Raw genomic sequence first — 23,532 nt, 5'->3', positions numbered from 1 at the left:
TTAATCCTTTGTCAGTTGCTTCATTTGCAAATATTTTCTCCCATTCTGAGGGTTGTCTTTTCATCTTGTTTATGGTTTCCTCTGCTGTGCAAAAGCTTTTAAGTTTCATTAGGTCCCATTTGTTTAGTTTTGTTTTTATTTCCATTTCTCTAGGAGGTGGGTCAAAAAGGATCTTGCTGTGATCTATGTCATAGAGTGTTCTTCCTATGTTCTCCTCTAAGAGTTTGAAAGTGTCTGGCCTTACACTTAGGTCTTTAATCCATTTTGAGTTTATTTTTGTGTATGGTGTTAGGGAGTGTTCTAATTTCATTCTTTTACAGGTAGCTGCCCAGTTTTCCCAGCACCACTTACTGAAGAGCCTGTCTTTTCTCCATTGGATATTCTTGCCTCCTTTATCAAAGATAAGGTGACCATAGGTGTGTGGGTTTATCTCTAGGAGGTGGGTCAAAAAGGATCTTGCTGTGATCTATGTCATAGAGTGTTCTTCCTATGTTCTCCTCTAAGAGTTTGAAAGTGTCTGGCCTTACACTTAGGTCTTTAATCCATTTTGAGTTTATTTTTGTGTATGGTGTTAGGGAGTGTTCTAATTTCATTCTTTTACAGGTAGCTGCCCAGTTTTCCCAGCACCACTTACTGAAGAGCCTGTCTTTTCTCCATTGGATATTCTTGCCTCCTTTATCAAAGATAAGGTGACCATAGGTGTGTGGGTTTATCTCTGGGCTTTCTATCCTGTTCCATTGATCTACATTTCTGTCTGATTTGATTTCTTCAAACCAAAATTTGAAAGACTGGAAAAAGATAGTTCCAAAGATTAGTCTCAGAGCTGCTAGAGTGATTATTTTGACTGGAAGCTCTCTCTCCCCTATTATATACATGGAGAGATTGCATGTTAAATGAAAAGAAAATCTACAATAATACCCTATCAGTATAGAATGCACACTTTCAGAGAATATAAATAAAAACAGGCCCAATTAGCATCTCTCCCCATTTCTGTCCTGTCAAAAGATCTTTAGGGTATATTAATGAAGGTCTCTTTTGGGAATGGCTATACCTGATACTGCAAATGTCAAAGAGTACTTTTAGACACCAGTGTCTTGTAGTTCTTGTCTCATTTTAACATTAATAAGGAATAATAAATAAGACCAAAATAATTTCCCTCCTAAGCCAATATTTCCATCTTCTTTACCACAAACCTTTAAGAGTTAAACAAAAATCTATAATATCTATGTAAAAATCTAATAAGCAGAAGCTCCAGACTGGTCAACATAAATCCAGATAGAAAATTATATAGAGAAAAAGGGTGGATTTGTTTCTGTGCTGTTGCCTTAATTAAAATGTTGCTCTAGGGGAAAAGAAAAAGTTCCTGTAGCTCAGTTTGTCTCAAGATTCCATGAAAAACAGTCCTTTTCTTTTATACGACAAGAAATCTCAAAAGACAAAATTGACAATGCTCATCAATGAAAGCAAATTATTATGTTAATTGACACCACAGACACCTCTTTCCAAAAAAGGGTTTGAGAAAGCAGGTCAATATTTAGCCTTTTAAAATAACAAAACCATTTCCCCCTACACATTCATTCACCATCATTAATTTAAAACACAAACACCCAGACTTCTGAAGATAATCACAGATGAAGATAAAAACTTGGCTTAAAACAAGTTATAAAAACTTAAATACAGAAGATAGTTTCATAGTCCAGGGTGAGATTTCATCAAATGTAATAAAATCTAGCCAAGCAGAGCCTGACCAGGTCAGTTCTCAAACGGTAAAATAAAAGATGCTTAAACTTTAGGGAACAGGATTGAGCTTTATGACGTATATAGGTCATGTACAAGCCAGCCCTGAACGAATAATCTCAGCCAGTTTCACATTAAAAAAATTCTTCCATTAAGAAAATGAATATGGTAGAATTAAACATGATTTTTCTCTTGTTCCTTTTACCTTTCTGCATTTTCCAAATTCTTTAAAATAAAGCACTTATTACTTTTGTATTTAAAACTTTTTTTTAAAAAAGCATTAATAGTGGATTTCAATGCCTGAATGCTGAAACTTCAGGAGTAGAAAATAATCTCAAAGAAACCTAAAACCACATGGACAGGTTGCTGTAATTCACAAGGTCAAGACTCTCCCACTTGCCAAGTAGACAGTTTGCCCTGAGGGCATCAGAGATAACAATGCTTGTACTTTGCCCCAATCTTCTCACTGACAAAATAGTCTTTTGTCTAGAGTCACCAGATGCCTCAGCAAGTGCCTTAGCCAAGTGCCAGGGGCTCAGAGCCTAGATAACACAGATGAGGTTTGGTACTCCTGACAGGGATTAAGAAACAATCCCCAGCCCACAACTCTATTGAGCAAGCTTTGGCAGCTGCCAGGGCCAGTAAAGAATAATGAGGGGACAGAGGTCCAGAGACATAGTTACGTTTCTTTCCCATACCAATGCTCTCCTTTTGTCCTCAGATGGGAGTAGCGGGGCTCGGGCTTCTCATTACGGTGGCTTCTCTTGTTGCCGAGCACTGGCTCTAGGTGCACGGGCTCAGTAGTTGTGACACGCTGGCTCTAGAGCACAGGCTCAGTAGTTGTGGCACACGGGCTCTAGAGCGCAGGCTCAGTAGTTGTGGCGCACGGGGTTAGCTGTCCGCGGCATGTGGGATCTTCCCAGACCAGGGATCAAACGTGTGTCCCCTGCATTGGCAGGCGGATTCTTAACCACTGCGCCCCCAGGGAAGTCCCCATGGCTGTCTATCCTTTTTAAAAAACCATGCTGGCAATGATGGGATTTTAGTAAAACTTAAACACTTCCAAATAAACCAAGGGTACCTTGCTCGGGGCACTTTCATAAAAGTTATGAACCTTGATTCTACCTAGTTAAATCGTCTTCCGGCTTTCATCTTGGCAGACCAATATTAATAGGCTGTGTTAGAAGAGTTGTAAAACACTCAATATCCAACCATTTCCTGTACCTTGAAATGTTAAGTACTAAAGGGGGTTGGGGAGGGGAGGGGAGGGAAAAAAACATCAACAACAAGAAATGGAAGGGGGAAAAAACCCTTCTTCTCAGGGCAATGCCTAGACTCCAGAGACCAGGTCCAAGCTCCCTCCCTGCTGTTTCCAGCCACACGACAGCCAAAGCCAAGAACAATCCTTCCACTTACAGAGCCTTCCACACACTTCCCTCCTCAGCCAACTGTGGAGCCAGGATGAGAAATTCTGTGGGCACATGCCAGTTCTCATTTATGAGCCCCGTTACTATCTCAAAGGCTGCTTGGCCCCAAGGCCTGCCCTCTCTTTGCAGAATCTTTCAAACTTCAAAACGGGATCTTTTCTTGGACTCCTCCTAAGACACTGAGGTGGTTTACTGGACCTCCTGCTGCCAGCCTAGGTCCTATCCAATGACTTCTCTGGGGACAGTATTCTCAGGGAGCAGGCAACATCATCCAATATGGAAGGACAATTTACCCACCCATACACAGTGAAGAAAAACTGAAAGATTTTATATTAAAGATAAAAGCAAACACTTTCAGAAGTAACTTCAATGGGCCATCAAGAAAGAGGTCATAAGAGTTGAAATGACCCAAAATTGGGTGACCCTCTCCTTTGCTGTCACAATACAGAAGACAGGGTGGGAAAGAAGATACCTGTTTTGCTAGTAATTCAATTCTGTCCTGCACCCAGAGCTTATTTCTGAAATCTTGTAATAGAAATATTCCTACGTTGAAATTCCACACCCTATTGACTAGGAGTTGAAAAGAGACATTTGGAAGCCAAATTTTTAGACTATTTTTTGCCTTTCCATCCTACCATGGACCCCTTTCCCCCCATAATTCCATCCCACCTTTCAGGGATTAAGAGAGAGTGAAAACCTAGACATAGTTAGACATAGTTAATGGTTAGAGCCTGGTTCTCTATTGCCTTTGGTAAAAAAATGATTAAAGATTTGTGTGTGTGTGTGTGGAAACATAACATTAACAATAGAAAACTGCATATATTATGCAACTCACTGCATTTTCATAAAAATAAAATTACATAAACACAGCCATGTAACACCCACGTCAAGAAACAGTATTTTAGCAAATGGTTCTCCAATGGGATTTTGCCCTCTAGGGGACATTTGGCAATGTCTGGAGACATTTTTGGTTGCCTCAGCTTGGGGGGAATGCTATTGGCACCTAGTGGTTAAAGGCAAAGATACTGCTAAACATCCTACAATACACTGGGCTGCCCTCAGCCCCAAATGCCAATGATGCTGTTGCTGAAACTTCTGGATTACCCTCCTTCTACTTTCTCTCCAGTAAGGGCTTTTACCACTGAAGTGCAAAGCTCCTTTGCTCTAGCAGAAAAGCTGCTGTTACCATGATCACAGATGAAAAAACTCACCTGCCTGGGAAAAACAGGAGAGGCTGCAAGGAAGAAAAAATAAAACAGAACAAACATTTGTTGCTGGCTTACAAGTACTAGACTACCACATACTATGCACTTACAGTGTGCTTTTAATCCATAACAATTTAAGGAAAATGAGATTCAGAGAGGCAGTTTGCAAGATTCCACATATATTCAGTGGCAGTACTGGGGTTCAAACACAGGTCTAATTACAGAATCTATGCTTTCATTTTAATTCCATTTGTGGAAGTTCAGAATGATTTGGAAGAGGCTGTGAAAGGCAGAAAAAATATGGAAAGTGGTTAAAGTAAAAACCAAAGATCACTTTCATTATTCACAAGTAGCATGGGAAAGGAACTTTTCCTTAAAGCATGACTCAATACAGTAAACCAAATCTAACTACAGAACTAATCAAGTTCTTTTTTTTTTTTTTTTTTTAAGAAACTTATTTATTTTATTTATTTATTTTTGGCCTTACAGTGTGCTTTTAATCCATAACAATGTAAGGAAAATGAGATTCAGAGAGGCAGTTTGCAAGATTCCACATATATTCAGTGGCAGTACTGGGGTTCAAACACAGGTCTAATTACAGAATCTATGCTTTCATTTTAATTCCATTTGTGGAAGTTCAGAATGATTTGGAAGAGGCTGTGAAAGGCAGAAAAAATATGGAAAGTGGTTAAAGTAAAAACCAAAGATCACTTTCATTATTCACAAGTAGCATGGGAAAGGAACTTTTCCTTAAAGCATGACTCAATACAGTAAACCAAATCTAACTACAGAACTAATCAAGTTCTTTTTTTTTTTTTTTTTTTAAGAAACTTATTTATTTTATTTATTTATTTTTGGCTGCGTTGGGTCTTCGTTGCTGCTCACAGGCTTTCTCTAGTTGCGGCGAGCCAGGGCTACTCGTTGTTGCGGTGCGCAGGTTTCTCATTGCGGTGGCTTCTCTTGTTGCGGAGCACAGGCTCTAGGCGCGTGGGCTTCAGTCTTTGTGGCATGCGGGCTCAGTGGTGTGGCTCGCGGGCTCTAGGGCGCAGGCTCAGTAATTGTGGCACATGGGCTTAGTTGCTCCGCGGCATGTGGGATCTTCCCAGACCAGGGCTCGAACCCATGTCCCCTTCATTGGCAGGCGGATTGTTAACCACTGCGCCACCAGGGAAGCCCCTAAGCAAGTTCTATAATCCCTTTCAGAGAATTTTAAAATGATTTTGTAGACATGTGTTCCCTGTTGTAGGTTTGTACGCTCTCCATTACACAGGGAAGCACTGCCCAGTATGCCATCTAAGTTAGCTACATTCTTGGTGCTCCTCAGGGATCCATCCTGGGCCCCTTCCTTTTTGTCTCATTCAAGGGTCACATTCTCCCTGGGTAAGTTCACCCACCTTTATGGCATCAATTACCATTTATTTGTTCACATTAGTAATTCCCATATCTTTAGATTTCCAGTTCTCTCTCATAACCTCCAGACCTTAAGGGACATTTCCACTTGGTTGTTCATTCATTTAACTCCCTTCTCCAAATTAACTACTACTCATTCTTCAGATATTTACTCAAACTTCTTCATGGATATTTTCTCTGACACTGACCCTGATATGCATGTGATTATTTGATTCCATTCTGTCTCTCCTACTAGATTTACTATTCAGTAGCCTGCAAGTTGAACTTCGGAAATGTTTCTGAAAGCTGTAGAAGAATATAAGCAGGATAAATACAATGATAAGGAACCATTTCCTAAGATAAGATCAATACAAGAACATTTAAGAAAAGATAATTTTTACTAAGTGAACGCCACATTAAAATCTAAGTTTCCGGGAGTTCCCTGGTGGTCTAGTGATTAGGATTCTGTGCTTTCACTTCCGTTCAGTCCCTGGTTGGGGAACTCCTGCAAGCCCCATGGCTTGCCCCAAAAGAAAATAATAAAAAATAAATAAATAAATAAATAAATAAATAAATAAAATCTAAGTTTCCTTTAAAAGTTTGTTTCTTGGGAGGTATTATTTAGGCCAAAGATATCATCTCTTGCTATCAAGTCCTAAACTACGCTGATCTCAAATTCCTACCCAAAACCATCCCTAAAGGGTGATAAACCAGCCATTTGCTATTTTTCTTGCCAGTAGCAAGTAAACAGGTGATAGCAAAAGTACTAATATTTATTTGTTGTTGTTAAAAATAAAACTAAACCATCAAAGTTTATATTTAGGCACTCATTCCAAACCCCACCATCACAAAGCCCAACTCCACTACTTCCTCACCGCCACAATCATCCAAACATACCTCTCAGGCTGCTCCCAGTTCATTTCAACAAGCTTTCACCAGCATCAAAGCTCTATGAGGGCAAGGGAATGGGAAGGATTAAAGTGGGATTTGTCTGCCTCTTTGCTCCTGCTTTTGGTTATTAGATATGAAATGGAAGAAGAAATGTGACTAGGGAATAAAAACAAATGAAAAATCTGAAAATATTAGTCAAATATGAAAATGTCATTGGAGTATTATTTTCCAACTACCTTCCCAGACTATTCTCTGCACTGAATGCCACTTCAGGTCACTAATCCAGAAGAAGCCAGAGACAGTCCTACCTAACTTGGTTTCTAAACAACAGTCAGTTTTTCCTCTTTGTGGGATATCTAAGGACACCTACCTGCTTAGTTCTAAAAGGGCTGATTGGAGAGTTGGAAAGTGACATTATTTTGAGCCTTTAAGTCTGCTCTATCCCATCCCTTACCCTGCTTTGAAAAGAAGCTCCATTTCACAAAGGCTAAGGGACAAAACCCCAAAGCTTCCTAAATCAATAAGTTTAGAATTCCATTTCCGGTAGCTTTGCCCTAGCCAAACTACTTCCCAGGGAGTGACAAACTGTACTTTTCTTCTTCCTCAGTGATGCATTGGCCTACAACCAGAAACACTTCACTTAGCTCTTCAACATGAAAACTTCTGTCTCTCCAGTCCTATAGGCCAACTGCAGTGTTCTGGCCAAGAGCTGCCACCAGCACACAGCTAGAAGCATAGCACTGGCACCAAGCCTTCAAATAAGGTATCCTATTCACAGCAGGCAAAAACCTGTAGTCATGAGTACAGTGGTTTTCTTGATACAACCAATGCTGTGTCCAGACTGTAATGAATACCCATGGTAGAACATATAAAAATGACTACTTTTTCCTGGTTAATTACTTGCAATTGGAGAGGAGAAGAAAAGCCCCTCTCTAAATCTCCATAATGAAATATAATCCCATCTGGTTAGGACTGGACCAATAACAAATGTAAAAGTGAGTATCATAAATAACAAAAAATAATTAAAACAACTACAGGATATTAAAGAAGCATGATATAGATTCTAAGTGTAAGTCAGAAAAGGACAGAAAATGAAGAGCAGCTGAGGAGGTTACAAAAGGCACTGGGCCTAAGAAAGAGAGACTAGGCTCAAGGATATTTATGTTGGTAGGACAAGAACAGCTCTGTTCTTCAGTTTGCCTATAGGATGGTTTTTGTTTAACTCAAGGGTAAGATATGAGGTTAGCATATACAAATGGCTTTATTTCTTTAGTGATCAAGGGAACCTAAAGAGAAGGAAATTGTGGTATTGTGAGGAACAAGAAAGTCAGAACTGGGACTTCCCCGGTGGCACAGTGCTTAAGAATCCACCTGCCAATGCAGGGGACACGGGTTCGAGCCCTGGTCCGGGAAGATCCCACACGCTGCGGAGCAACTAACCCCGTGTGCCACAACTACTGAGCCTGCGCTCTAGAGCCTGTGAGCCACAACTACTGAGCCCGCCAGCCATAACTACTGAAGCCCGCATGCCTAGAGCCTGTGCTCCGCAACAAGAGAAGCCACGGTAATGAGAAGTCCGCGCACCACGATGAAGAGTAGCCCCCGCTCGCCGCAGCTAGAGGAAGCCCGCACACAGCAATGGAGACCCAGTGCAGCCAAAAATAAATAAATAAATAAATTTATTTTAAAAAAGAAAAGAAAAGAAAGTCAGAACTGAAAAGTAAATGCTACAGAAGAATAATCATTATATTGGGCTGGATTCAATCCATGGACCCGTAAATTTCCACTATAGAGAGACTCTGGACCCCAAGATTTCTTCTGTCATAAAATACTTCTGTACACTAAATAGATAACATAACCAAATCAACTTTATGTGACTGGCAAAAAAAAAAAAAAAAGAAAGAAAAAAAAAGAAAAAACAAAGAACAATGTGAATGGTTTGGGCCTAGCAGTCATTCCATCCATTGAGTATACACTCCGGAGGGAGCCAGAGATGGGAGACTTGAACTGGCTGTTCACTTACCTGGTTTCCATTGCAATGTGTCTCCTCAGAGTGTAAGCATTTTGCTAGGGTTAGGGTAATTCTAGTATTCACAAATACATATTTTTCATCAATACAGTCCTCAAACACAAGCCAGCTTTTACATGAGACCGCAACTGAAGAAATAATGGTTTGTTTCAAGGCTAAAGAAAAAATTGTTCATGTTGAATTTATGAAGCCAGTATGGCAATCTCCAACATATGTATAAGCAAAATGAAAAATGCCTTACGGCATATTTTATCTAAAACAGACACTCTACCAGATGTTTAGGAATCTGCATACTGATAGAATTAAGATCTAGTCTAATATGGTGTATATAAATGTGTAGTCACTTTGTATGATGACTTCTTCCCCACGTTTGCCAATTTTTTCTCCTCCTTTGCAATGGCATGTGCATACTCAAAAACCTAAAAAGATCCATTTAACTATAGATTACTGTAAATTTTGACAGCATAGATAATACAATTATCAGTACTAAAAACCATGTTTTAAATTTTATTATACGAGGACTTCACTGGCGGTCCAGTGGTTAAGACTCTGTGCTTCCACTGCAGGGGGCTCGGGTTCAATCCCTGGTAGGGGAACTAAGATCCCACATGTCGTGCAGTGTAGCCGAATTAAAAAAAAGAATTTATTATATGAAAATTTTAGGTTGATTATAATTTTGCCCCAAACGTGACATTCCATAATGATTTTAACTATAAGTTTGCAGCATATTCAAGTATGTGTTCATCTTTGATAATAATTAGCATTCTAACTATAATGAGACTTAAAATCCCAGCAGGGAAATACTTTATATTCAAAAACATTTAATTTTCTTCCTGACTTCAAAGAAATAGTATGTGTTTACAAAAAAAAAGCAAAGAAAGACAGTGAACCTCTACTATTTTTGTGAAGTGATGCTGTCTCTTCTTAAAACAGCATGTTTAATTTGAATATGTCCAGAAGAAGGCTCAGGAACAAGGTCTTTATTGGATAGCTGCATTATTTTATATTGGAGTATCATGGATTTCTGGAAAATTAAGACCACCTATTGTCCAACATAAACACAGAAATACATTCACAAATCAAAGAGAAAAGAAGCTGCTTTTGGATTAGCAATAAATTTAGATTATCTAAACCTGTCTTCTGCTCCCCTCCAATTTAAATAGAAAAAAATCACAAGTTGCCTATTTATGGCAAAACATATCTAGTCATAGGAATTTTGTTCAAATTTGCTTTAAAAAATCTGAAACAATAATTTTAAAATGAATCAGTAACACTGATATGGATGCTCTACTTTAAAGGCTATAACCATCAAAAATTTATTAATTAGCTCTAATGAAGGGGATAATGAGAAGTCAGATTCATTATGTCTATATTCCTAAATGACCCCAACACAATGAGCAATGAAAAAGGAAAGCTGGAGGAAGATCTTGACCACGCTGTAAAACACTTAAGGATCACATGATATCTAAAGTGCAGTACACAGCTCCATCTGCAAATGGCAAAAAGCAAGAACAACTTTAAATGTTCCCTAGCTGAGTGAGTAACAGGGATTTCCAGAGGCTGTATAATGAAATCAAAGTCCTTTCCACAACAACAGTGGTTTTTAACCAAGAGGCACATTAAAAGCACCTGCTGAAGTTTTAAAAAAATATGTACATGCTTGGGGTCCCCAACCCTATAGATTTTACTTCAGTAGAGCACTTTTACTTTGTAGAAGCTCCAGATGGGATTCTGACATGCGCCTCCACTTGAGAAGCCTCAGCACCAAGAGACTCTTCATCCAGAATTTCTCTAACCTCATGCTACTTTGGTTGGTATATGATGAATATGTACACCTCCTTTCTACAATACTCTCTGTACCAGTCAGTGCAGAGTTAAGTATTTAACTTCTAAAGAAACATATCAAATAGGAAATGTCAACTCTGAGCTGAGTGGGCTGGAGTACCAGTTTACAAAATACTTTTTACAGAAAAGAGAACCCATTACTAAACAAAAACAGAGGCCAAGAGAAGACATACAGATGGCCAACAGGTACACAAGAAGATGCTCAACATCACTAATCATCAGAGAAATGCCAATGAAAACCACAATGAGACAGCACTCACACCTATTAAAACGGCTATTAAAAAGACAAGAAATAACATGTGTTGGCAAGGTTGTGGAGAAAAAGGAGCCCTTGTGCACTGTTGGTGGGAATGTAAATTGTGCAGCCACTATAGAAAACAGTTTGGAGGTTCCTCAAAAAATTAAAAATAGAACTACCATATGATCTAGCAATTCCATTTCTGGGTATTTATCTGAAGAAAACAAAAATACTGATTTGAAAAGACATATTAAAAATAAAACCACACATGCACCCCCATGTTCACTGCAGCATTATTTACAATAGCCAAGACATGGAAGAACCTCAATGTCCATCGATGGATAAATGGGTAAAGAAAACATGGGGGGGGGTGTGTGTATATATATATACACATATACACAATGCAATACTATTTGACCATAAAAAGAATGAAATCTTGCCACTTGTGACTGCATGAATGGGCATTATGCTAAGTGAAATAATTCAGACAGAAAAAGATAAATAGCATATGATTCCACTTATCTGTGGAATCTAAAAACAAGTAAACAAAAACCTGAGCACACGGACATAGAGAACAGATTGGTGGCTGCCTGAGGTAGGGGGTGGGGGGTGGGCGAAATGGGTGAAGGAGGTCAAAAGGTACATTTCCAGTTACAAAATGAATAAGTCATGGGGATATCACATAAAGCATAGTGACTATACTTAATAATACTGTATTGCATATTTGAAAGTAGCTAGGAAAGTAAATCTTGAAAATTCTCATCACAAGAAAAATTTTTTTTGTAACAATGAGGATGTTAACTGGACTTACTGAAGTGATCATTTTGCAACATATACAAATATTATATCATTACGTTGTACACCCAAAACTAATATAATGTTATGTCAATTATACCTCAATTAAAAAAAAAAAAAAAAAGGCCAAGAAAGGATTTAATGGAAAGGTTTGGCTCATTTAAACCAAGCTAGTATTTGCCACTAAGGCTGGAACCCAGTGGTCTCAAATTTGAAAATACTCAATTAGTGTATTTTTCACAGGCACAGTCGAATTGTACTCTCCCAGTGGACAATATTTCAAGTTGAAAACTGACCACCTCCTAAAAATCTAAGAACTGACTTTTTATTTCCTGCTAGTGACAAATTCACAAAAAGAAGCATCTCAATCCTTATTCTTCTCTTGACCGTTTAGACTACCTGTAGTTCTAATCCTTTCAAAAGGCTAAAGTCTGCACTCTTCAAAGATTAACAGAGGGAAAAAACAACTTTCCAAACTAAAACAATCATGTTATAGCCATTTCAATGCTTAGAAAAATAATTCAGAAGGCTGGAGTATATACCAAAGAAACTGACTTTAATGGGAAATAGCTAAGCAAGAGCCATGGTTCTTCAACATGCGATCAGCTCTACCAAAAGGAGTCCAACACACCCTTCCAAACTAACCAGTCAAACGATAAAATCCCAAACCTTAATGGTTCCAAATGCTCTGAATCAGTCTTTTCCTGGAAATCAGTAGGATTCAGAATATTAGCTATTATAAACTCATTATTTTCCAAAACCTCTAGGGGCTTACCTCTTCCAAGTCTCTAGGGATATCCTTTCTCCTTAATTTCACAATGACCTTGCAAGTCATAGCTAACAACATTGTAATATCAGCAACAGCTAACATTTACTGAGTACTTACTACATGCTAGACATGGTGCTGAGTGCTTAACCTTCTTTATCTCATCTACTCCTCAAAATAACCCTATGAGATCAGTACTACTATTCACTTCCACATTACAGATGAGAAAAGTGAGGCTTAGAAAAGTTATAAATTAAATATCTCTTTTGCTTTCAAAGTCCCAAACCCTTAGGATTGCTTCCAGTTTTAGGTTCCTGTCAGTTTGTCCATAAAGAGAAAAGATATATCTGAACATCACTCAGGAAATTAAAAAAAAAAAAATCATACCTACTGTCCAGAGTTACTTTTTACCCCTTCAAGTTTTTGGTGAATTTGATCTTCACTATTAAGAGAACAATGTGCTCTACAACAGTGGATTTCAAACTTTAGTGTGAATCATGATCAGTGGGAGAGCTAATGGTAAAACATAAATTGCTGGGCCTTAAGCCTAGAGTTTCTGACTTGGGGGCCTGGGATGGGGCCTGATACTTGAATTCCTAACAAGTTCCCAGATGCTATGCTGATGTTGCTGGTATAGGGTTCACAGCTTTATAAGAAGGTAAAAGGAAGTAATTTCCTCACCTTAGCTGTCACCTTTCTCATGTAAAAACACTTCTCTACGGAGCACTTCCAACAAGAGAGACACTTAGGATTTAAAAACATCTCCAGGTTCTGAAAGCTAAAAGCCTTCTTTTTTCCCCACTTCACAAGGGCTCCAATATCACAAATGACATTAAAGCAGTGGAAATCCAGAAAAAGGAAAATTAAGGTCAGAATGATTGTAAACTCTGCTCAAGAACCTTACCAGGCACATATTACTTCTTCAGTCTGAAAAGTGTTTCCTTTGGGTCTCCTAAGGCAAGAGAAATGCCCAAAGGAAGAAAGAAGTAGCTTATATCATAACACTAAAAACACAAGGACAGGCTCTGAAAACAAGAGAATTCTGCTCCATAAGTAAAAAGTCACAAAATGCTATGAATCCCTATCTTTCCTTTGTCATACTATTCTCCATCTCAAAAGAGCTATTCCTCTTACTGAAGACTGACCCAAACTCTATACTTTCTTAGGTAGCTTAAATATTGACTATGGCAATGTCATCTAGGATGAACAACTTCAGAGAATAGGATTTGTTAAAAATGTCTCCTCAGCCAGCCTGGGAAGCTTCTTACTGGGGTGGGTGCTCTCAACCGTGACTAAACTGTACCTAGAGAAATATATTTTAAAATATTAATATGGCCTAGCACATTCCTGATGGTAATCCTTCCAGGCCCATCCCAATGGCACAATTGGGAAATTAACTGAAGAGAAAAGCAATCTCCTCTCTGCTCTCTACTTTCAGATGCTCCTCCTCTACAGCTTTGCCATGCACCGACTCATTTCTATACCTATACACTGAGATAGAACATTCGCACACACACAAATAACTCTCGGCAGGAACCAAAAATCAAAGCCTAACCCCAACGTTTTTAAGTGAGCAAGTCCAATTTCCTTCTTTGTAGCCCTTGACACATGCTGGCTGGGAGCCGTCTGGATTTTTTTCTGCCTTGTTCCTGCACCAGAAGGCTCTGCACTGCAGGTCAGGGGATGATAAGGAAATGAACAGTGTAATTTCCAAGGCCTCTGAACACAGCCCTGTCAGCAGCTCTGGAGGCGGGTTACTCAAGCATGGCCTGAAGAGTGAAAACCACAGAGAGGAGGGCTCAGACAGCCAGCAGTGGCAGGATCTCAGCTGTGCATGTTACTGCCACCTCCAGCCTGAAAGCCCAAGCCCTGCTGCCTCCCTGGATGAGCTCTGTTGCTAAAAGCTCTTGTACCCAAATGGCAAAAATACAAGTTCACGCTGGGGGAGGAAGATTAAGGACTAGGACTTAGATTTTCCATGCACTCTTGTGCAGAAACAAAAACATTTAGTGCTCTTCCAGCATACATGAGATTGCACCTGCTGGCAAACCCACAGTAATATCTATCCAACATACTCAACCCCATACCAGGGATATGGCCAAAAAGGAAACTCAATTCATATGAAATCTGAAATTCAACAGGCCACTTCAATATCCTTTGAAGCCAATTTCTGGTTTCTACCTCATCAAACCCCACTATAAATATCAGGGCCTTTAGAACACATCACCAGCATGCAAGCTTCCCAATCCAGGTTTGGAACTTCTGAGAACAGTGCTGCAAGTCTTAGCCAACATGCTTATCTATTCATACTGGGCTTCCGGTATAGGTGGAATGTTGTTATATTTCAGCCCGTTACTGCCTACAGCAAACTGAGACATATTTCAACTCAAATCGTGTTACTCTTCTTTTCTAATATTTACTAAATGCTCTATATGTGCCAAACACCGTTCTAAGTGTTTTCTATGAATTAACTAATTGAATTTCACAAAAATCCTATTAAGGAACTATTGTTTCCTCATTTTGCAGATGAGAAAACTGAGATAGCTCAGTTAAGTAATTTGTTCAATATCACTCAGTTAATAAGTGTCAAAGCTGGGATACAAACCCCAGTAGTCTGGCTCCAGAGTTTATACTCTTAACCACTAAGTTATGTGTAAGAGCTCATGTGCAGTTTAAGTTTACAAGACTGGTGTTTTAGGTTGGAAGTGGCTCCCAATGCCCAACTTATGAAGTGTCCACCTTTAATGATGGTTAAAGAAAATTCACAAACATTAAAGTATATAGCAATTATCTGGAGAATCGTCTGGAAGTACAGATTTCTGGGCCTCTACCCCTAAAACTTATTTAGCAGATCTGGGGTAAGGTCCAAGACTCTGCATTTCTGACATTCAGATGATATGATGCACATGGTTTTATGGACCACAATTTCAGGAACTCTGCTCTAGATGGTAAACTGTAAGCAAAGAGCAGCAACCATCTCTGTTCTGTTCACCAGTGTACACCCAGTACTAAGCACAATACCTGGAATGTAAAATGCACTCAATTAATATACAGAATGAATGAAAAATGATAATGGTATCTAACAGTATCATCTCTTTACAAAACAGTTAATATCCACAATACATTTATGGTCTGCCTATTAGTGATATATCCAAGAAGCACAAGGGCAGGTTTTTTTTTTTCATACCTGCAATTGCCAAATAAAGAGGGAACTGGCAATGCCTCAATGATTACAATAAAAATTTGACTGAATGCAATACTCCAGAACAAACACACACTCTCAAGAAGTCAAACTCAAAGTAGCAGTTTAAAAAGTAACTTTCTGTCTGTATGTATAACAGGGGAGGTTCAGTGCCAGCTATAAATGGTTGTTCTTTGTAAACATCATCACCTTACCAAAGAAAGTGAAACTCAAAGATCCTTTGTTTACTGAATGCCTACAATATCGGTATATAGAAAACAAATGAAAGCAGTGTTAAGAGCACCTAGGCATTTACATCCAATGTTTCTGAGGTAGTCTTTAAAGTGGGAAAACAGAATCCCTCCTAACAATGAAGGATTTGTTAAGAATCCCAGAGTAACAATATGCCAGAAGAAGTTGGTAAACAAAAACCTGGCTTTGCCACTGACTACCTGTGAGAGTCTAGGTAAGTCACATGACCTCCCTGGTCTCAGTTCGCTCTTCTATAAAGTGAGGAGATTGGACAAGATAATCTTTCTCAGGGCCCTCCTTGAATTACAACACCCGGATGGAAAACAGAGCTGCTGAAGAAAAAATAAATTAAGCTCAGACTTCATTGTAGTTAGAGAGTGCCTCTCTGTCCCATATAAATATCAACTTCTTTTAATTTTTTCCAAGAAGGAAAATGCTTGAGGGCATTTGGCTTCAGGAAGCAAGGCTAACTGCTATTTCATCACTAGCTGAGAAAGAACAGCTTGTGAAGGAGGAAGGTGTTAAGAGAGAAAGCCCTGGATCAGAAGGAATAAAAGAGACCTGACCTTGGTTGAGCAATGAGGGATTGCAACACGAGAGAAATGAGATGGAAGGCATAAACTAGGGCAAGAAAACAAAATCAAGGGCAAAGGAAGATGCTCTTAGAACACAGGATATGATAGCAAACATGATCGGAAGGGGAAAGAGCAAAAAGCACACCTTAATTTTGTCTCCTAAACTAATGGGGGAAGTGGTAAATGTGTGTATGCAGCATTCTGAGAGCAGCAGAAGCTGAGACACAAACATGGGGAAAGCACAGTGCGGTGTTTCTACCTTCCAAGATCAAAAGCAGCAGCTGAAGAGACAAAGAGAGCTTCTGGCTGCAAACTTCTAGATCCTTTAGCCACTAGAGCTTTACTTTATACGATCTGGGAAAAAAAAGGAGTCTCACCTTAAACTCCTGGTTTAAGCCCAAACTCAGAGTCAACACAGATAGATCACTGCCTTCTGTGGTTTGTAAATTCTTTTTTCTTGCCTGTCAGAGTGGTAACGTGAGCGCTAAGCTGGGGACATTCAGAAAGGCAACCTCCCTCATCCTACCTCCCCTTCCATCCCTAACTCAACAACCTATCAATCAAACCAAAGACAAGGAACAGACAGGAGCTGGAAGGCTCTGTCTTGTTTATTCCTCAACATTCCCTCCCCCATCTCTTCAGCTGGCAGGAAGTATGAGGCAGGAGTGTTCAATGACAATTCAGGGCACCAGTAGTTGCTAAGAGCCATCTCTGGTCTCTCCTAGAACTCTGGGAAACAGCACAGTGAGCCCTGCCAGAGAGAGGTGTGGTGGAGCAAAAGTGGGATCGCATGAAGGGAAACCCACATTCTTGGCTGATTGAAATTCGCTCAGCCATAGACTGAGATATCCACCTTGATGAGAGAGGAGGTCCTGAGCTAGAGAATTAGAATATTCAAATCTCCCTCATTAGCTAGTTGTAGACATGTGACAATTCTGTCCTACACCACAAACTCCACTTGTCTTCTCTCTTGTTTCCAAGTGGTTACAGGAGTGGGTATGGGTAAGGAGACTCCAGCTAAGACACTTTCCAAATTTTATGAGTTCTCCCTCTTCATGACAGCTTCCAGCTCAGAGTATGTAATTCGTAGATTATATCAAAACATCTGTTTTGTTGTTTTGGTTCTGTTGGTTGTCCCCTACATGGAAGAAACATACCAAACCAGTTAAGCCATAGGCAAGCCCATATCTCAGAGAGAAAAATCTTAAGGAAGTTTTCAAAGACTTAGCTTATAAGTTATGCTATTAATCATCAAACACCGACTCAAACACCTCTTATGCCCAACACCCTGCGATCCTTGTTTCTCAAAAGCTGCTCCACTCCGAGATTCCTAGCCTGTGTTCCCTTTTGCATCTCTCCCTCCTCCCATTCCAGAAACGCCATCTCTCTGCACAGTGTTTTCATCTCCTAGCAACTTCCAAATATTTATTTACATAATTATTTATTTCAATGGTCAAATGCTTTAGAATGGCACCCCACAGAACCAGACTGTTCAAGAGGGTTGAGGGAACAGGGAAAAGAACTGAGAAAGCAGGTTCTTGCTTAGAGTAACATCAAACTGCACAGCAAATTTCCTCTTCTAAGAGTACTTCTCAGTAATTTTATCTTTCCTCCAAAAACAGAAGCACAGTCTCTTTCCCTTTTCTCTCTCATTCCACTGCCCCACTCTCAGTCTTTTTGGGTGACAAGGCATATTTAACACAGCTATATTATTAAGAAGCAAACCTCCCTGGCACCAAGGTGTATTCTTAGCTGAATATACTGCATATTTCAGCCCAATTATAATCTGAAGGGCAGCCACCCAACCAGTCCCTGAACCTGTAAGAAGAAAAAGGGTTCCATTGCTTCTCTGTTGGAGACTCTCAAGGACATTTAGACTTAAATCCAATATGAAGATAGCATCATTAATCCTTTCATCCACAGACCACTACTGGGCTTAGAAGATTGCAACATGAGTCAAGAGTTCTAAACAGAAAGGAAACTGAAGGCCAACCTCAGAAGTGGCCACTTTTCAGCACAGGAAGAACAAAGATTATGAACATGGATATACGGCAAGAGTTTACCGGAGCCAGATGTAGGGAACAGTCTAATGGGCCTGGAACAGAAGCAAGAACTCCTGGTACTCCTAGGCCTCTTTAAAACAGTATTATCCATCTGCACCCCAGAGAAAATGGTAAATCACAGCCAGCACAGGATGCACCATGCCAGTAAACAGCTGGAACTTGACTCTGCTGAGGTGGACTATAGCATCTGCCACCTAAACATAGGCAGACTCTCTGGCAGCTGCCACTGGTAAAAGGGAATAAACCATTGTGTTATTAGTGGAAGAAAATTCACAGCCCTGTTACCAGGGAAGCCCAGATGTTGCTAAGAGTTACAGATGTGCCAGAGGCAAGGACCAAAACACCTACAGCAAAGAAAGCGCAACCTAGCACTGAGAGGACACCACCACCCAAACATACACATCCTGCCTCTATTAACACTTACATACGGAAAGAAGTATTCCTTGCTGCAGCTGATGCAATTACAGAGAAATCAATTTATACTGCATCTGCTGGGATCAGCTGAAAGCATAGGGTAAGCAGAACACAGAGTGGAAAATCAAGAGCCAGTGAACAGCACATTACCAGGCCAGCCGCTTTGCAGGAAATTGTAAGCTGCAGAAGTTTAAGGCAGCCTGAGCTGACCCTAGATTCACACCCACTCTGGTCTAGCCCCCCAAACTCCATTTACTGAGACATGAACTAAGATCATCTTCCCAAAGGAGGAGAACTCCTTGTGGGGCTGCAGGCACCTGTCCTTCCAAGTCAAGCAGAAGGCAAGGTATCATTACACCATTTGGCAGCTATTAAACCACCAGGAGACCTTGATTCCCAATAGTTGAGGGAGATACCCAGCCAAGAACTATACTTTAGTGGCCAAAGACTCTCTTTCAAGGCCAAACTTTCATAGCCACTACACTAATCCGTAAGACCTGATAAGTACCTCAGTACCTCCTGCTCCACTGTTTACCTGCCCCAAACTGTGACCTTTTGCTCTTTGGCAGTCACCAATAGAACACTTGGTAGATATCATGTAATGAAACTTACTTACTTAACCCTTTTCTCTTCCAGAGACCCAGCAGCACCATTTATCCCATTAAAAACAGCACTCAATTGAAAGCCTATTAAGTTTATCAACTTGTTTAGTTTATCAATGACTCTAAGGATGAAATGTCAGTCAAGCTGGGAACCATATAAAAGTTGATGCCAGCCTCTAGTAACAAGTATTTGAGGTGGGACAAGGACAAGGCTGGAGGTTCTTGACTTACGGAAAATTCATTCTACCAAGCAGCTACCCCCAACAACAAATACTCTTCTCCAAAATGTCCAGGCCTGCTGTTAATGAATCTGTAGGGAATCCCCTAATTTGGAACAAAACCACGTTATCATTACCAGCTGCTCTGACCTTGTAATTGGTCATTACCCACAAACTAATGAGGCTCCCACAGAGTGCACATAGCATTTGGTGGTTAGTCCAGGGCAGTTCTGACTGGCAGTGGGCAGCCAGATCTGGCCACCTCTTACCTTTTCAGACTTGACTTTCTTTAGCGGGCGACACTCATTCTCCCCTTCCTCTGGCTCCGGTTTAGCTCCCAAAGGGTTGAGCGCTGCCCCAGGCTCAATAGCTATACTCCCAAGTGGCTCCACAGCTCCTGGATCCACCCCTGTGCTTCCATCATACTGACCACCACGTCCTCCCAAGGGAACTGGCTGGAGGACCCCAGGATCCTTTTCTGAACAAGTCCCCACTCCTTCGCTTCTCTCCTTCTTGCTCTTAGATGAGCTGTTCTCCTTCTCCTTTTTGGAGCCGGCTACACTGCGGGATGCCTTAGCCGCCTTCTCTGAGCCCTTGGGAGCAATAGCAGCAACCAGGCTTCCTGCATTGGCACCATCTCCTGAGCGTCCCTGCACCTCTTTCTTGCTAGCTGCCCCCTCACTTGGAGTGAACAGGGACGTCCCTGGAGTGGGTTTGCTAGTGTCTTTGCCACTCTTATTCCTTTTAGATTTTGATTTGCCTTCCTTCCCTTGAGGACCTGGCACTGGGGTCACAAACTTGATGTTGTCTGGTAGTGTCGCCACAGCATTGGGAGCTGGTATCCCCACCTCCTTTGAGCCTGACATTTCCAGTTTCTGCTGGTCCTTTTCCAGATCGGCGTCCAGGTCAATGATGAGATTCCCTACTCCAATGTCCCATTCATCCCCACTGTCGTATGTCTCAACCGGGTTTGCATCCACTCCTTTCCCTCCGGAGGCTCCACTGCTCAAGGACATCTTAGAGTCAACGTCCCACCTCAAGATTCAAGGCTCTTCCTTGCCCCCAGCTTTCCTATTTTCAGCTTCAGCTATGTTCTCAGACCTGCCACATTGGTCAGTATATGCCCAGTGGACAACATCATTGCTGGAAAAAGAAAATTTAAAGAGCTGTTAAAGGAAACAATACAGGCAAAGAGGCTGAAATAAACTCCCACAAAAAACAGACCCTTCCTAGGTGGCTATCACATCACAATAGACAAGACAAACAGGTTCAGTTGTATTTCTAACCAAGTCACATTGGACCAAGGGAAAAGCTAATTCCCATTCCATCTCCCCAGGGGAGAGTACAATGTTTGCAATTGCCCGGAAATTCAGCGGTTAGTCTTAACTAGGAATCCTCTAGAGTTAGTTTCCCATTCCCAAGAGACTTATTTCTACTACCACTGCCAAGTGGCAATCCTCCCTCAATCAATACAGGCCCTGGCACATCCTCTAGCACAACTTTACTCATACCTCTTTTCTCCTTGCTTCTTCTTGAACTATCTGGGATTCAGAACATAGTCTAGAAAAGGCTAGATCCCTCTACTAACAGGGCCTGTCACTACTAAAAATAATATAGATTCCTTGTCATTCTACTGCTGGAGGGGGGTGGTGTCTAACTGTGGGTAAGTAAAAGAGAAAAGCAAACAGAACTGGAGAAAAATACAATATCAGGATAGAGACAAAACCTGCAATTAGAGGAGACAATCCTCAGAGAGGACTTAACCAATCAGCTTCAGTTCAGTTAAGCCAGACTTATTAAACTCCAGGTTTCAAATTATGTCTAAATAGCAGAATTCAACGTAGTCTTTCTCACTGCCCACTAAAATACCCAGGAAGAGACACACACACACACACACAGAGAAAAAATGTTACCCTATCAATAACTGAACAGTACTAAAAAACCTCATGCTAGAATGTGGGAGAAATCTCTACATTCTAATAGTATAAGACTGATGGCACTATATTGATAAATACCAGGGCCTCACCACATGGAACAGAGATAGCTAAAAAAGGGGGTGGAGTGGGGTGGGTGGAAAAAAAGGCAATTTATACCTCTCCTTGGAGAGTGTACCATCTAGAAAACCTGGCAGCCAACATACACCATCCAGCTATTACTTTATGATGAAGCCAAAGATTTCTGTTCTTGCTCACTCCCCTGTTTACCATCTTTCTATATGCAAATAGAAAATAACTCTCATAAGATGACAGAGCAGAAAGGGTAAAACAGAGGTGGCACAATGAATCCTACAAAGTAAATATCTAACAGGTAAATGTTATAGATATCTCTTAACAGAGATAAGACACATTGTACTTTTCCACCTGCTCTCTCAAGGCAGTGTCAAAGAACCAGGGTGCAGTTCAAGAGAAGATGTTACCTAGGAGAGCAGAGCTATACCAAGTGAATGCTTGATAGCAACTGGGATGTAAGAGAGAAAGGAGTGCACATTAATCTGCCATTTAGCCATAGATCTGAGAAGAAAATACATCCTTTACCCAAGTAGAGAGCTTAGTGCCAACAACAACCAACCATTGCTGACATTGAGTCCACATAGATCTTACTTCATAAAACGATGAGCAAAAACTGTGTGTGTGGGAAAACATGACATAAGAACTATGGGGCATCCCTGGTGGCACAGTGGTTAAGAATCCACCTGCCAATGCATGGGACATGGATTCGAGCCCTGGTCCGGGAAGATCCTACATGCCGCGGAGCAACTAAGCCCATATGCCACAACTACTGAGCCTGTGCTCTAGAACCTGCGAGCCACAACTACTGAGCCAACGCACCGCAACTACTGAAGACTGCGCACCTAGAGCCCGTGCTTGGCAACAAGAGAAGCCACCGCGATGAGAAGCCTGCACACTGCAATGAGGAGTAGCCCCCGCTCACCACAACTAGAGGGAGCCCACGTGCAGCAACAAAGACCCAATGCAGCCATAAATAAATAAATTAAAAAAAAAAAAGAACTATGAAAAAATGCCACCCACAAGGTAAAGGCAAAATAATCTCTGAAAAAATTAAAGAAATGATACCTCTGATAATGATCTAGAATTCTGAGGAAATTTTTAGTAAAATGTTTGGAATTCTCTATACTATACACTAATTCATTCAAAAAAACGTGTATTATTTGCCTACTAAGTACCAGGCACTAAACTAGGTGCTGGGAATACAGTAGCAAATGAGAGTGTAAAAGGCAGTGGAACATGATACTGAAAATAATTCTATTATGAGGGGCAAAGGCATTTCTAGAAATGGGCATGCCAACTGAATCTGCACTACAAAGGATTATTAAAGCATAGTTCTTCCCAACATCATAATTTGTCACCTCTGCAATCTCTGCAATTGTGGTGAGGCTTAGAGCATAACCCACATTCATCTAACACTTACCCACTTTCCTCTTGAGCTGCACTATCATCAGTATGTAATGTAACCATTAGAGCAATCCCATGTTTGTTTATTCAATAAAACTTTCAAAAGACCTTCCTCCAAAAAACAAATAAACAAAAACCCTTCCTCTAGAAAATAGGATGGTAATGGAAGAGAGACTCTGGAAAGGTATATAAAGGGAAGAATATAAAGTACATAAAAGTGTTTGTGCTCACTGAGAGCTTCTGACAGTTCTGTACTGGCTGACCTGTCGTATGGAGCAGGATAAACAAAATATGACAGTAAAGAAGACATAGCATTAAGAAGATACTAGGCTGAAATGAAAAGATATGAACTTAGACAAAAGAATCTGATTTTTTTTTTAAAAGGAAGATGCCAGGAAATGAAAAATGCAATTAAAATTCATACAGAAATCAAAAAAGCACAGAACTGGGCTTCCCTGGTGGCGCAGTGGTTGAGAGTCTGCCTGCCGATGC

General features: G+C 40.5%; 1 protein-coding gene across 5 annotated transcripts in view; it reads right to left on the bottom strand.

Moving 5' to 3' along the window:
* ZNF609 (zinc finger protein 609) overlaps nucleotides 1-23,532 on the bottom strand; it is a 243,763-nt gene that overhangs the window by 195,235 nt on the left and 24,996 nt on the right. For 4 of the 5 annotated variants that reach the window (XR_003681624.2, XM_024128720.3, XM_055088031.1 and 1 more), the window contains exon 2: nucleotides 19,897-20,770. Coding sequence is in view for 4 of the 5 variants with exons in the window: in XM_024128720.3 (XP_023984488.1) it covers nucleotides 19,897-20,643 (747 nt within the window). In the remaining variant the exon portion in view is untranslated. The remainder of the gene's footprint in view (nucleotides 1-19,896; nucleotides 20,771-23,532) is intronic. The other variant, XM_055088033.1, reaches the window with a different exon arrangement.

Source organism: Physeter macrocephalus, chromosome 11, assembly GCF_002837175.3.
Source record: "Physeter macrocephalus isolate SW-GA chromosome 11, ASM283717v5, whole genome shotgun sequence".
NCBI lineage: Eukaryota > Metazoa > Chordata > Mammalia > Artiodactyla > Physeteridae > Physeter > Physeter macrocephalus.
The sequence above is the reverse complement of the archived record's forward strand: the minus strand, read 5'-3'. Positions and strand labels throughout refer to the sequence as shown.